The 12,679-nt window shown below is 42.7% G+C and overlaps 1 protein-coding gene across 4 annotated transcripts; it reads left to right on the top strand.

The window, feature by feature from the left end:
- Positions 1 to 369: 369 nt before the first annotated feature.
- c1galt1b (core 1 synthase, glycoprotein-N-acetylgalactosamine 3-beta-galactosyltransferase, 1b) lies at positions 370 to 12,516 on the top strand. Of its 4 annotated transcripts, XM_039010910.1 has the most exons (6): positions 370 to 493; positions 603 to 664; positions 763 to 858; positions 1,541 to 1,688; positions 2,625 to 3,289; positions 10,758 to 12,516. In XM_039010910.1, exons 3-6 carry the CDS (start codon positions 781 to 783, stop codon positions 11,082 to 11,084), a joined length of 1,218 nt encoding a protein of 405 aa, XP_038866838.1. In that variant the 5' UTR covers positions 370 to 493; positions 603 to 664; positions 763 to 780; the 3' UTR covers positions 11,085 to 12,516. The 4 variants fall into 4 exon arrangements, with proteins under 4 accessions (XP_038866838.1, XP_038866829.1, XP_038866846.1 ...); XM_039010901.1 differs by having other exon boundaries at positions 603 to 858; XM_039010918.1 differs by having other exon boundaries at positions 603 to 858; positions 1,497 to 1,688.
- The last annotated feature ends 163 nt before the right edge of the window (positions 12,517 to 12,679 follow it).

Raw genomic sequence — 12,679 nt, 5'->3', positions numbered from 1 at the left:
GTACAAATCTGTCGTTCTGCCCCTGAACAGGCAGTTAACCCACTGTTCCTAGGCCGTCATTGAAAATAAGAATTTGTTCATAACTGACTTGCCTAGTTAAATAAAGGCAAAAAAAATAAAAATTAAAGTGTAATCTCCACTCACCCGGGGCAACGGGCCATGCAAAACGAACTTGCCCACTGTTTTTTGCTAGAGTACTAGCACCCGAATAGTGCTCTGGTGCCACCCAATGATTGGTTGTGCCTGCTCCGTGTACATGCAATGATCCAATAGAAACTTAACAGTATTTAAAGGGCGGGGACTAAGGCAAGACAAGGCAAACGATTAAGCAATCAATGACTTCAGATACATGTTGTGGGCCTGCGCATTAGAAACTAATGTTGGCGTTTCCTGTAAATGCAACACAGCCACCGTAAAGAAGCGTTTTACACGTTATTTTATACCTCAATAAAATCATACTGCTTTTTACATCGAAGTTGAGCCTGTGGCTAAGGTAGTTTATTTTTGACATAATATGAAAGACAACGGATACTCTTAGAGAATCAGTATTGGTTTCGGATGACAGTTGGAATTGATGTCTCTTCGCTTTTTCTAATCCATAGATGGCTGGCTGATAAGGATGATATGAGATGCGGCTAGCTACCAAACCCACAGAGCTAGCTAGGTAAAGAATATTCCAAGATATGACTGATGACTAATCCCTTCAACGCCAAGTGGTAACGTTATTTGTTTTTGACGAGATGGTGTTTTACTCGTAAGCAGATGGCTCTCTAACATGACATGCGCCACAGTTTCCCCACTTTTCAACTGGACCCAAGAGAGGGACTTTTCTGCAATGGTGTTCAAGTAACGTTAGTGGTAAGGGCCTGCTAACCACCAATTTCTCATTTGACATTTCCGCCAGACGTATTGTTACTAGCCAACAGTCTAACCCTGCCACACTTTGTTTGGTAGCTAACAAAGTGTGGCAAGGTCAGCTATGTAGCTAGCGTAGCTGTATTTTATTTGAGATCACAGATCTAAAATGTATTGGCATGCTGTTTACATTATCATATAACTAGCTATAATGAAAGTCGTCAGCTAAATGAACTAATGAGTTCTCTCTACTCCAATAATGTACACACCATATACTAATCTCCCACCCATTTATTTGCATAGTGCCCAGCATGGATGGCATTCATTTGTACATGCCTGTCAAACAGTGGGGGTTTCCCAAACGTGCACCTAACATTACACAGCTGATTCAAATAATCAAAGTTTGATGAGTTCATTATTTGAATCAGATGTGTAGTGCTAGGGCAAAAATCAAAATGTACATCCAGAGGGAGAGGGAGGGGGCAAGGACAGAGTTTGGGAAACCCAGCTCTAAGTTAAGACTGCCCTTCTTGGCCCTGCCTCTCTTGTTTGTCTTGACTCTTGAAATAGGGATTCAGCTTGAGGCACATTGTTTGAGTTCGTCATGAAGACGCTGGGCTCGCGCTGTGCCTTCCTCATAGGCTTCCTGGTGGGGACCTGTACGCTCTATGTGTTCCTACGTCAGGTGTGGTTCGAGAGGACCTTCTCCACACGTTCTCAGCCCGATGGCCTGGAGAAGACAGCGGCTCAGCTACGTGAGCTGGAGGAGGACAGCAAGAACTGGAAGAAGGAGAGGTCGGCTCTCTTCAACCTCAACCACCCCCACCACAAAGGTACAGTGCCAGAAGGAGATTGTAGTTTTAACAGCCAGGGGTCAACACTAAGCTTGACATGATTGTATGTATCTTCTGATCTTGACAGATTTCAAATAGAGCCACTGAGCCGGTAACGTTACATACATTTATGGATGAGATCTCAAATATAAATGCATTTATAAAGAGTCATGACTCATGTACTTCCTTATGTGCTTAGCACATCCTTATCTGTTAAGCATGTGGTTGTCTTACCAAGTCTATCTTGATAATGAATCAGATGGTCTCCAGTGTTATTTAAAACTTCAGTCTATAATGGTTGTTGAGGCTGTGAAGTGGATGGTAGTAGGTGTGGTCCCGTGTGGCTCAGTTGGTAGAGCATGGCGCTTGCAACGCCAGGGTTGTGGGTTCATTCCCCACGGGGGGACCAGGATGAATATGTATGAACTTTCCAATTTGTAAGTCGCTCTGGATAAGAGCGTCTGCTAAATGACTTAAATGTTAAAAATGTTAAAATGGTAGTTCCTGGTTATCTGGTAAATCGGTTAACGGAAGCCACCTTTGTTCCAAAGAGGGTTAGGGTTGAAGAAGTAAATATGACCATCATGGGTTGCTTTCCACATTTTCCGCAATGTTAATTGTTTTGCCTTTGTCTTCTTAGAATAAACATTAGCAGTTCCTTCTTGTGCAGACAAATCCGTCTACTGTATTTATCTTCATACAGAGTGCAACAGTAACCTAATTGGTCATTAGATCATGCTGTGTCTTTAACCGGTATTTCCATATCCCTAAATACGCTTTAAATGGATAAAAAGGCATTTATCATCCATGTTATTTAGAAGAATGGGGTCTTTGTTTCTGTGCAGTTGGATCTGAAGACATGCAGACTGATGGATAATGAACTTCAATAATCAAGTGCAAAAAAGTAAATGTCCTTCTTAACCCCCCCCACTCCAGGTGAGGACAGCCACATGGCAGACGAGCTGTACAAGAAGGTGCGCATCCTTTGCTGGGTGATGACAGGGCCCAACAACCTGCAGAAGAAGGCCCGCCACGTAAAGAACACCTGGAGCCGCCACTGTAACGTGGTGGTGTTCATGAGCTCTGTGGACGACCCTGACTTCCCCACTGTGGGGCTGGGCACCAAGGAAGGCCGCGACCAGCTCTACTGGAAGACCATCCGGGCCTTCCACTACGCCCTGGAGAACCATGGAGACGAGGCCGACTGGTTCCTTAAGGCTGACGACGACACCTACGTTGTCGTGGACAACCTGCGCTGGGTGCTGGCCAACCACACGCCAGAGGAGCCCATCTACTTTGGACGCAGGTTTAAGCCCTACACCAAGCAGGGCTACATGAGCGGCGGGGCAGGCTACGTGCTGAGCAAAGAGGCCCTTAAGAGGTTTGTGGATGGCTTTAAGACCAAGGTGTGCACCCACACCACCCACGTGGAGGACCTGGCCATGGGCCAGTGCATGGAGAAGGTGGGGGTGGTGGCCGGGGACGCCAGAGACACCAACCTCAGGGAGACCTTCCACCCCTTTGTCCCTGAGCAGCACCTCACCTCCAAGTTCCCCAAGAGCTTCTGGTACTGGAGCTACTGCTACTACCCCATCTCAGAGGTAAGTACCTGGAGGCTGTTGTTGGGCTGAATAAGTAAGTTAGAGGCTTAGATGTGATTTAGTTCAATACGAGGCAATATGCATTTATTTACAGTAACATTCGGACTTGCCATTTGTCCAGCAACTCCATGGGTCAAAACCATCGGATATTGTAGCTCTATAACACTCAAGAAGTCATTAAAAAACAGTTAGTTTAAAAAAATCCCATAAAAAGACTTAAAACAACACAATATTTACAATTGTACAGGAGCTCTCTACCTAGGCTTCCTCGTGGCGCCATGGCAACCATGGAACCCCAAAGTATAATAGAATGAAATAGCTGTGAGGAAATAGAATGAATAGAACAGGCTTAGAACCTCTAACCCTGGAATTGTGACAGTAATGTTATGCAATAATTTCCATGGTAATGTAAAATGATAACTGATGTGGCTCATGCAATTGAATGTATTTTTTTGTAATGTCAGTTGAATCAATAAATCATAGCACATATTTTACTTCCTGCTTTGCTCCTCTGGGTACACTCGCAATGGCCGCCAGTCCACCCATTATGCCATCATTGACTTGAGTTGCGATGCCCATTCTATTCATTCGATTTTAATGTAATTGTATTGCTTTTTATCCTGCAGTCTTTCTTGTGTATGTAAAGTGACTTTGGGTGTCGCGAAAAGCACTTAAAATACAAATGTATTATTTCTAAGGCAACACATGCAGTTAGGAGTGAAAAAATGTGTGTATGTGTATATGTTGAGCTATTCGAACTGTTATTATGGTAACTGTAGTCATTTGGCTGGCCAATTAGTCATCCAAAATTCCATGACGTCACATTGGTAGATGTCATGGAATATTTACTGAATAGACCTAGCCTAAGATGACACACGATATGTCCTAGTGAAACCAGTTTCGCCAGTGCTGCTGCTATCCCTGCTAATGTGGCCAGTTAATAAGGTGGGTAAAGCCTTTTTAAGGCTAATTATCATTCACCTTAGCTTTATCATGATACAAACATGTAAAGCAACTCCTGCTGAGTTGGGATTTGATATGGTTTAAAAAGCATCCAGTTGGGCCTCCCGAGGTGCTCAGCGGTCTAAGGCACTGCAGTGCAGACCTGGGTTCGATCCAGGAGTCCCATAGGGCATGTGTTAAGAAGTGCAGTTTGGCGGGTCATGTTTCTGAGGACACAACTCGACCTTCACATCCGGAGCCTTTCGGAGAGTTGTTGCGATGAGACAAGATTCTAATTGGGGAGAAAAAGGGGTTAAAAAAATAATAGGTACAAAATAACTACCAGTTATTCCTTGTTTTGCCATGTGTAGGCTATTCATTGTCAGTAGGATCTGACTATGACTGTGGTTGCTATAGTACTGTACCTGGTTTTCTGTACAGCATTTCATGAGATTTCCTTATTGACCCAAGACAGAACTGGAACAGGTTGAAAGGGAAGAGGAAAAGACTAGGGACTAATTGTGTTCCCAGATAAGTGTGTAATTTGAGGGCGTACAATCACTGCCCAGAGTGGGTGTAAATGCGCTTTAGTGATGCAATTTCACTTCCTCGTGTTATAAAATACATTTACTAAGACAAATTATGATTCTTCATGTTCTGGATTGTTCAGTGGGGTCTTTCTCTAACATTTATATTCAAAAAATCGGATTTCCTAACTTAATACATCTGATAATAAACACGGTGCTCTGTTGACAGAGAAGTGCCGCTTCCTGCAGAGACTTAGATGATTTTTTTGTTGTGGTCATCTGTAAAGTTATTTCCGCGGTATGCGAAATTTAACCTGACACGGGCAGAATTACACTGAACAAAAATATGAACGCAACATGTAAGGTGTTTGTCCCATATTTCATAAGATTCAATAAAAGAGCTGAAATTTTCCATATGCCAAAAAAGCTTATTTCTCTCAAATTTTGTGAACAAATAGTTTATCGCTGTTCAAATCAAATTTTATTAGTCACATGCGCCGAATACAACAGGTGTAGGTAGACCTTACAGTGAAATGCTGAATACAACAGGTGTAGGTAGACCTTACAGTGAAATGCTTACATACGAGCCCCCAACCAACAATGCAGGTAAAAAAAAATACAGACAAGAATAAGAGAAAAGTAATTTAAAAGAGCAGCAGTAAAACAACAATATTGACACTATATACACGGGAGTACCGGTACCCTGTACCGAGTCAGTGTGTGGGCACCGGTTAGTTGAGGTAGTATGTACAGTTGAGTCGGATGTTTACATGCATCTTAGCCAAGTACATTTAAACTCAGTTTTTCACAATTCCTGATATTTAATCCTAGTAAGAATTCCCTGTCTTAGGTCAGTTAGGATCACCACTTTATTTTAAGAATGTGAAATGTCAGAATAATAGTAGAGAGAATTATTTATTTTAGCTTTTATTTATTTTATCACATTCCCAGTGGGTCAGAAGTTTACATACACTCAATTAGTATTTGGTAGCATTGCCTTTAAATTGTTTAACTTGGGTCAAATGTTTCGGTTAGCCTTCCACAAGCTTCCCACAATAAATTGGATGAATTTTGTCCCATTCCTCCTGACAGAGCTGGTGTAACTGAGTCAGGTTTGTAGGCCTCCTTGCTCGCACACGCTTTTTCAGTTCTGCCCACAAATGTTCTATCGGATTGAGTTCAGGGCTTTGTGATGGCCACTCCAATACCTTGACTTTGTTGTCCTTAAGCCATTTTGCCACAACTTTGGAAGTTTGCTTGGGGTCATTGTCCATTTGGAAGATCCATTTGCGACCAAGCTTTAACTTCCTGACTGATGTCTTGAGATGTTGCTTCAATATAGCCACATAATTTTCCTACCTCATGATGCCATCTATTTTGTGAAGTGCACCAGTCCCTCCTGCAGCAAAGCACCCTCACAACATGATGCTGCCACCCCCATGCTTCACGGTTGGGATGGTGTTCTTCGGCTTGCAAGCTTCCCCTTTTTTCCTCCAAACATAACAATGGTCATTATGGCCAAAACAGTTCTATTTTTCTTTCATCAGACCAGAGGACATTTCTCCAAAAAGTACAATCTTTGTTGCAAACTGTAGTCTGGCTTTTTTATGGCGGTTTTGGAGCAGTGGATTATTCCTTGCAGAGCGGCCTTTCGGGTTATGCCGATATAGGACTTATTTACTCAAGCAAATAAGCACTGAGTTTGAAGGTAGGCCTTGAAATACATCCACAGGTATACCTCCAATTGACTTAAATTATGTAAATTAGCCTATCAGAAGCTTCTAAAGGCATGACATAATTTTCTGGAATTTTCCAAGCTGTTTAAAGGCACAGTCACCTTAGTGTATGTAAACTTCTGACCCACTGGAATTGTGATGGTGTGTTGGGGTTCGTTTCCTTGCCAATCACTGGCTCATTGGTGAAATTAGCATTATGACTATCTTTAATTTAAATCATTCAAAAACCTTTTATTAATGCAATTGCAGACAGAAGTTGACAACAGGAACATAAAACGTATGTTCTGCAAAATAGTCAAAGGTCCAAGTTATTTTATTAAACCTGAAGTCCAGCCTTAGTGATGTCACTGCCTACATCATTACCTTCTACTCATGAGACCAAGCCCATGCATCCACAGCTACACAAACATAAAGTTTCAGTGTTATCTAAAAGCTTAGCAGTTAATTGTCCACTCCCCAATTTTGATTGATAGTGGAATGTCTGACTAGTCTCTCATCTCTTACACTCCCTGGGGAGTTCTGTGTCTGCATCTATTATCTTTTAGGCTCTTCTCAGACACCCTGAGCTCACACATTTCTCAGACAGTTTCTTTATAAGAGGCAGAGACTAGAAAAGTACTGTGGAACAATATTAAAACTCATGTGTATATATATTGTTAATTTGTAGTCTAGGACCCTATATATATATATAAGGAGGGAGGGGTCTTATAACCCCCTCCCCTTATTAATACAACAAGCATAATCAATTATTATAATACATGAAACATTTTGTACAGCCCCTATCATGACCCCTAGGTGAACCCCTGACAAGTGAAATAATCTGTCTGTAAACAAACAAACAATTGTACGAAAAATGACTTGTGTCATGCTCAAAGTAGGTGTCCTAACCGACTTGCCAAAACTATAGTTTGTTAACAAGAAATTTGGGGAGTGGTTGAAAAACCTAAGTGTATGTAAACTTCCTACTTCAATTGTACATGTAGGTAGAGTTATTGAAGTGACTGCATAGATGACGACAATGGAGAGTAGCAGTGGTGTAAGGGGGGGGGGGGGGTGCAAATAGTCAGGGTAGCTATTTCATTAATGTTCAGGAGTCTTATGGCTTGGGGTACAGGCTGTTAAGAAGCCTCTTGGAGCTAGACTTGGCACTCTGGTGCCGCTTGCCATGCGGTAGCAGAGAGAACAGTCAATGACTAGGATGGCTGGAGTGTCTTATGGTCTTCCTCTGACACTGCCTGGTATAGAGTTACTGGATGGCAGGAAGCTTGTCCCCAGTGATGTACTAGGCTGTTCGCACTACCCTCTGTAGTGCCTTGCGGCCGAGCAGTTGCCATACCAGGCAGTGATGCAACCAGTCAGGATCTGTTAGTAAGCATTTCTCCTTTGCCAAGATAATCCATCCACCTGACAGATGTGGCATATCAAGAAGCTGAACAAACAGTGTAATCATTACACAGGTGCACATTGTGCTGGGGACAATAGGCCACTATAAAATGTGCAGTTTTGTCACACAACACTGCCACAGATGTCTCAAGTTGAGGGAGCCTGCAATTGGCATGTTGACTGCAGGAATGTACACCAGAGCTGTTGCCAGAGATTTTAATATACATTTCTCTACCAACTTCGTTTTATAGAATTTGGCAGTACGTCCAAAGTCCTCACAACCGCAGAACACGTGTAACCACGCCAGCCCAGGACCTCCACATCCAGTTTCTTCACCTGCGGAACAGTCTGAGACCAGCCACCCGGACAGCTGATGAAACTGTGGGTTTGCACAACCGAAGAATTTCTGCACAAACTGTCAGAAACCGTCTGAGGGAAGCTCACCTGCGTGCATGTTGTCCTCACCAGGGTCTTGACCTGACTGCAGTTCGGTATCGTAACCAACTTCAGTGGGCCACTGGCACGCTGGAGAATCCCGGTTTCGACTGTACAGGTCCGATGGCAGACAGCATGTATTGTCGTGTGGGCAAGCAGTTTGCTGATGTCAACGTTGTGAACAGAGTGCTCTGTGGCGCTAGGGTTATGGTATGGGCAGGCATAAGCTACGAACACAATTGCATTTTATTGATGGCAATTAGAATGCGCAGCGATACTGTGACGAGATCCTGAGACCTATTGGCGTGCCGTTCATCCGCCACAATTCCTAGAAGCTGAAAATGTCCCAGTTCTTCAATGGTCTGCATGCTCACTAGACATGTCACTTATTGAGCATGTTTTGGATGCTCTGGATCAACATATTCCAGTTCCTGACAATATCCAGTAACTTTGCACAGAGTGGGACAACATTCCACAGGCCATAAGCCTGATCAACTATGCGAAGGTGATTTGTCCAAATGGTGGTAACCTGTCAATATCTGGTGTTCTGATCCACGCCCCTACTTTGTTTTAAGGTGTCTGTGACCTACAGGTATACAGTGCATTCAGTAAGTATTTAGACCCCTTCACTTTTTTCACATTTTGTTACGTTACAACCTTATTCTAAAATCATCAATATACACACAATACCCCATAATGACAAAGCAGAAATATGTTGTTAGAAATGTTTGCAAATGTATAAAAAAATATATATTTTATTTACGTAAGTATTCAGATCCTTTGCTATGAGACTTGAAATTGAGCTCGGGTGCATCTCTTCTTTTGATCATCCTTGATGTTTCTACTTGATTGGAGTCCACCTGTGGTAAATTCAAATGATTGGACATGATTTGGAAAGGCACACACCTGTCTATGGTCCCACAGTTGACAGTGCATGTCAGAGCAAAAACCAAGCCATGAGGTCAAAGGAATTGTTCATAAAGCTCTGAGACAGGATTGTGTCAAGGCACAGATCTGGGAAAGGGTACCAAAAAATGTCTGCAGCATTGAAGGTACCCAAGAACACAGTGGCTTCCATCATTCGTCATTGGAAGAAGTTTGGAGACACCAAGACTCTTCCTGGAGCTGGCTGCCTGGCCAAACTGAGCAATCGGGGGAGAAGGGCTTTGGTCAGGCAGGTAACCAAGAACCCGTTGGTCACTCTGACAGAGCTCCAGAGTTCCATCTCTGCAGCACTCCACCAATCAGGCCTTTATGGTAGAGTGGCCAGATGGAAGCCACTCCTCAGTAAAAGGCACAACAGCCTGCTTGGAGTTTGCCAACAGGCACCTAAAGGACTCCCAGACCATAAGAAACAAGATTCTGTGGTCTGATGAAACCAATACTGAACTCTTTGGCCTGAATGCCAAGTGTCCCGTCTGGAGGAGACCAGGCACCACTCATCACCTGGCCAGTACCATCCCTACGGGTGAAGGATGGTGGTGGCAGCTCTGGGGATGTTTTTCAGCTGCAGGGACTAGGAGGCTAGTCAGGATAAATACATTTGCAAAAATGTCTAAATACCTGTTTTTGCTTTGTCATTATGGGGTTTTGTGTATAGATTGAAGAGGGGGGGGGGACTATTTAGAATAAGGCTGTAACGTAACAAAATGTGATGGGGTCTGAATACTTTCCAAATGCACTGTATAGCTGTATTCCCAGTAGTGAATCCATAGATTAGGCCCTAAGGTAATCTGTCCATTGAAATAAATGCATTATTTGAACTGTAACTCAGTAACAGCTTTTCAATTGTTGCATTTATATTTTTGTTCAGTTTAAATGTAAAATGCTTTGGAAAAATAAAAAGCTTGCGGTATGCTCTGACTTTTCAGAGATGCTTGTTTTTCTGAGAAATCTTTGGGGGGGGGGACAGGAATTTCTCATTAATATGAAAAGCTTATACTAAAACATGAAAATATGTCTTGTCTCAATCGCACAGCATCCAGCCTAGCTGATGCAATACTATTTTCCTGAATTTTAAAAAATAAAATAAAAATTGACCACTTTTCTGGCCTACATGGATTTAGTCTCCTTAAACTTGGCCATTCTACAAGGGTAAAAACTCCAATAAATGTTGAACGAATTATGATAAACACATGAGGTTTGGACCCTTTGGTTTTCTTAGTAGTATCTTAACAATTATTTTTATCCATTGGTCAAAAGATCCATTTTTGATTGAACACTATAATTTAGCTCCTTGCACGGTCACACTGTTTTTGACTTACTGACATGATACGACTACTACATTTTAGTTTTACTACTAAATTGTTAGATGAATCATTGTCCCTTGTTCAGTTTGTTGTTGTAATGCTAAACTGAGCCTTGGGCCTCCCTCACTGTCTGTACCCCCTCCCTTTTGCTTTCCCCATCCTGGCTCTAACCCTGGTCTTCTGTACTGTCCCGTAGGGGCCAAATTGCTGCTCGGACCTGTCTGTGTCTTTCCACTATGTGGACGCGTCTCTCATGTACCTGTTGGAGTACTACACCTACCACCTGCGTGCCTTTGGCTACAGGTACCGCTACCAGCCCCCGGCCCCCCTGGGCTACAAGAATGAGGCATGGGACAGGTCAGAGGGTGGACACTCGTACTCCAAAGAGCAGCCGGCCATCCCGAGGGGGCCACTGGCGAGGGTGGAGAGTCCGTCCAGGACAGACAGGAAACCGGTAGTGATGCCTCCTGCTGCAGCAGGGGAGAAAGACCCGCCTGCTGCTGCACAGGATGACAAGCAGTAGCAGCCTTGTGTATCTGAGAGTGAGGTGTGTTAATGGTTGCTTTTGAGCGTGCATGTGTGCAGATGCATCTGTATGGATGCACCTGCACACATTTTTACAGAAGTGAAAAGACTCAACTATGGTGCCTCCCAAAGAAGTGTGCTGTTGTGAAGGATTGTGTCAGTGGTGAAGAATGTGTGACGCTGTTGGTTGGGTTGTCACTGGCACCAACCCATCCCTTTTTTATTTTTTTGTGTAAAAAAATAAGTTTACCACACAGCCTCCATGTTGAAATGTCAACAGCCCTTCAATTTTTTAAGATATTTAACATGATTGTTGTTTCAAATACCTGTTTTAAATCCCTCAGTTCTTGGACCACTCTTAAGGCATCATCAAATAATTAAAGTATGACTTGGTGAGTGGTCCTGGGCCATTGTTACTGTAGGAGATTCCTGCTGGACTGGTTCATCTTGCTACTCCCCACTGTAACCAGTTTGACCACTCCTCACTTTAACATTGAGCTGACTAGATTAACTAAATTTATCAGAAAGGATTTTGGATCAGCGTCTCCTACCCTAATCAACCTAAGCTACTAGGGGTTGAAAACCAAACTTGGTCTTAGATTTGTGTTTTATTTATACCTGTATAAAGTATTGTCTGTAATAAGAAGACCAGCAGGTATTTCAGACATACTGTTGGAGAGTGGTAACGAGAGAGAGAGAGGGTCACTTTAAACCTGGGAGACTCTCTCAATCAGCCCCAGTAGCTTGTGCCTTGTGAAGCATGATTGTGTGCAACGTAAGTTGCACATTTTGAAACTGCACTATGACTAAAAACAAGACGGACATGTCGCTGTGCATGTTCAGTTAGCCGATCTCTAGAGAACAGTTTTTGCACCATGTTTGATTGGATAATATTGTGTTTATTTGTTTGATGGATAGGATGATTCAAGAGTTTTTAGGGGAGTGTTTTCTGGGAAATGACTGGGTGGGGATGTTTGGTGTGTGTGATGTCATTAGCTGATGTCGCTGACTGATTTTGTTTTAACTTTTATGAATCTTCATTGTATTATATGATACCATATTCTTATTCGGTATGCTTTTACAGTATATTATACTTTTTGAGCAAAGTGACTCATTGATCACCTCAAACCAAACTCACAGGGTGTCTTGTCTTTTAATCTTCAGTTCAAATGGGACTTATGTCTATAGCCCTGTATTTCACTGGTTGATGTCTGTTTTTATAGACATGAGTTAACTTAACATCCTGTACGTGGTGCTGTATATTGGTCAGACACCATTTTCACAAACAGAGGGTCTGTATAGGTGTATTGACATTTGTCACATGGCAGCCTGCATGTACAGCCATTGTAACTTAAACAGTAAACCAAATCAGCATGTATGCTGTAAGATTCTGTATTTTAAACAAGAATGACTTGGGAGTATCCTCCTCACTTTCTTGTCCTATCTACTTCCTGTTCACCTTACGAGCGTTCATTTCACAATACTGATCAAATAACTAAGTCCTGTTCTTTACTACAGTGGAGATCTTAGTCACCCAACTGGCTTTTGTCCAGATGGGTGACAATGGCTCATAAAAGCTCTGGAGCTGTCGAG

This window comes from Salvelinus namaycush, chromosome 2 (assembly GCF_016432855.1).
Source record: "Salvelinus namaycush isolate Seneca chromosome 2, SaNama_1.0, whole genome shotgun sequence".
Lineage (NCBI taxonomy): Eukaryota > Metazoa > Chordata > Actinopteri > Salmoniformes > Salmonidae > Salvelinus > Salvelinus namaycush.
The sequence above is the reverse complement of the archived record's forward strand: the minus strand, read 5'-3'. Positions and strand labels throughout refer to the sequence as shown.

What these genes read in the sequence shown, in the direction of transcription:
- c1galt1b (XM_039010891.1), top strand. Translation starts at nt 1,460, where the DNA reads ATGAAGACGCTGGGCTCGCGCTGTGCCTTCCTCATAGGCTTCCTGGTG. An exon ending in CAACCACCCCCACCACAAAG is followed by an intron (nt 1,689 to 2,624) that starts GTACAGTGCCAG and finishes CCCCCACTCCAG; the next exon opens with GTGAGGACAGCCACATGGCA. An exon ending in GCTACTACCCCATCTCAGAG is followed by an intron (nt 3,290 to 10,757) that starts GTAAGTACCTGG and finishes ACTGTCCCGTAG; the next exon opens with GGGCCAAATTGCTGCTCGGA.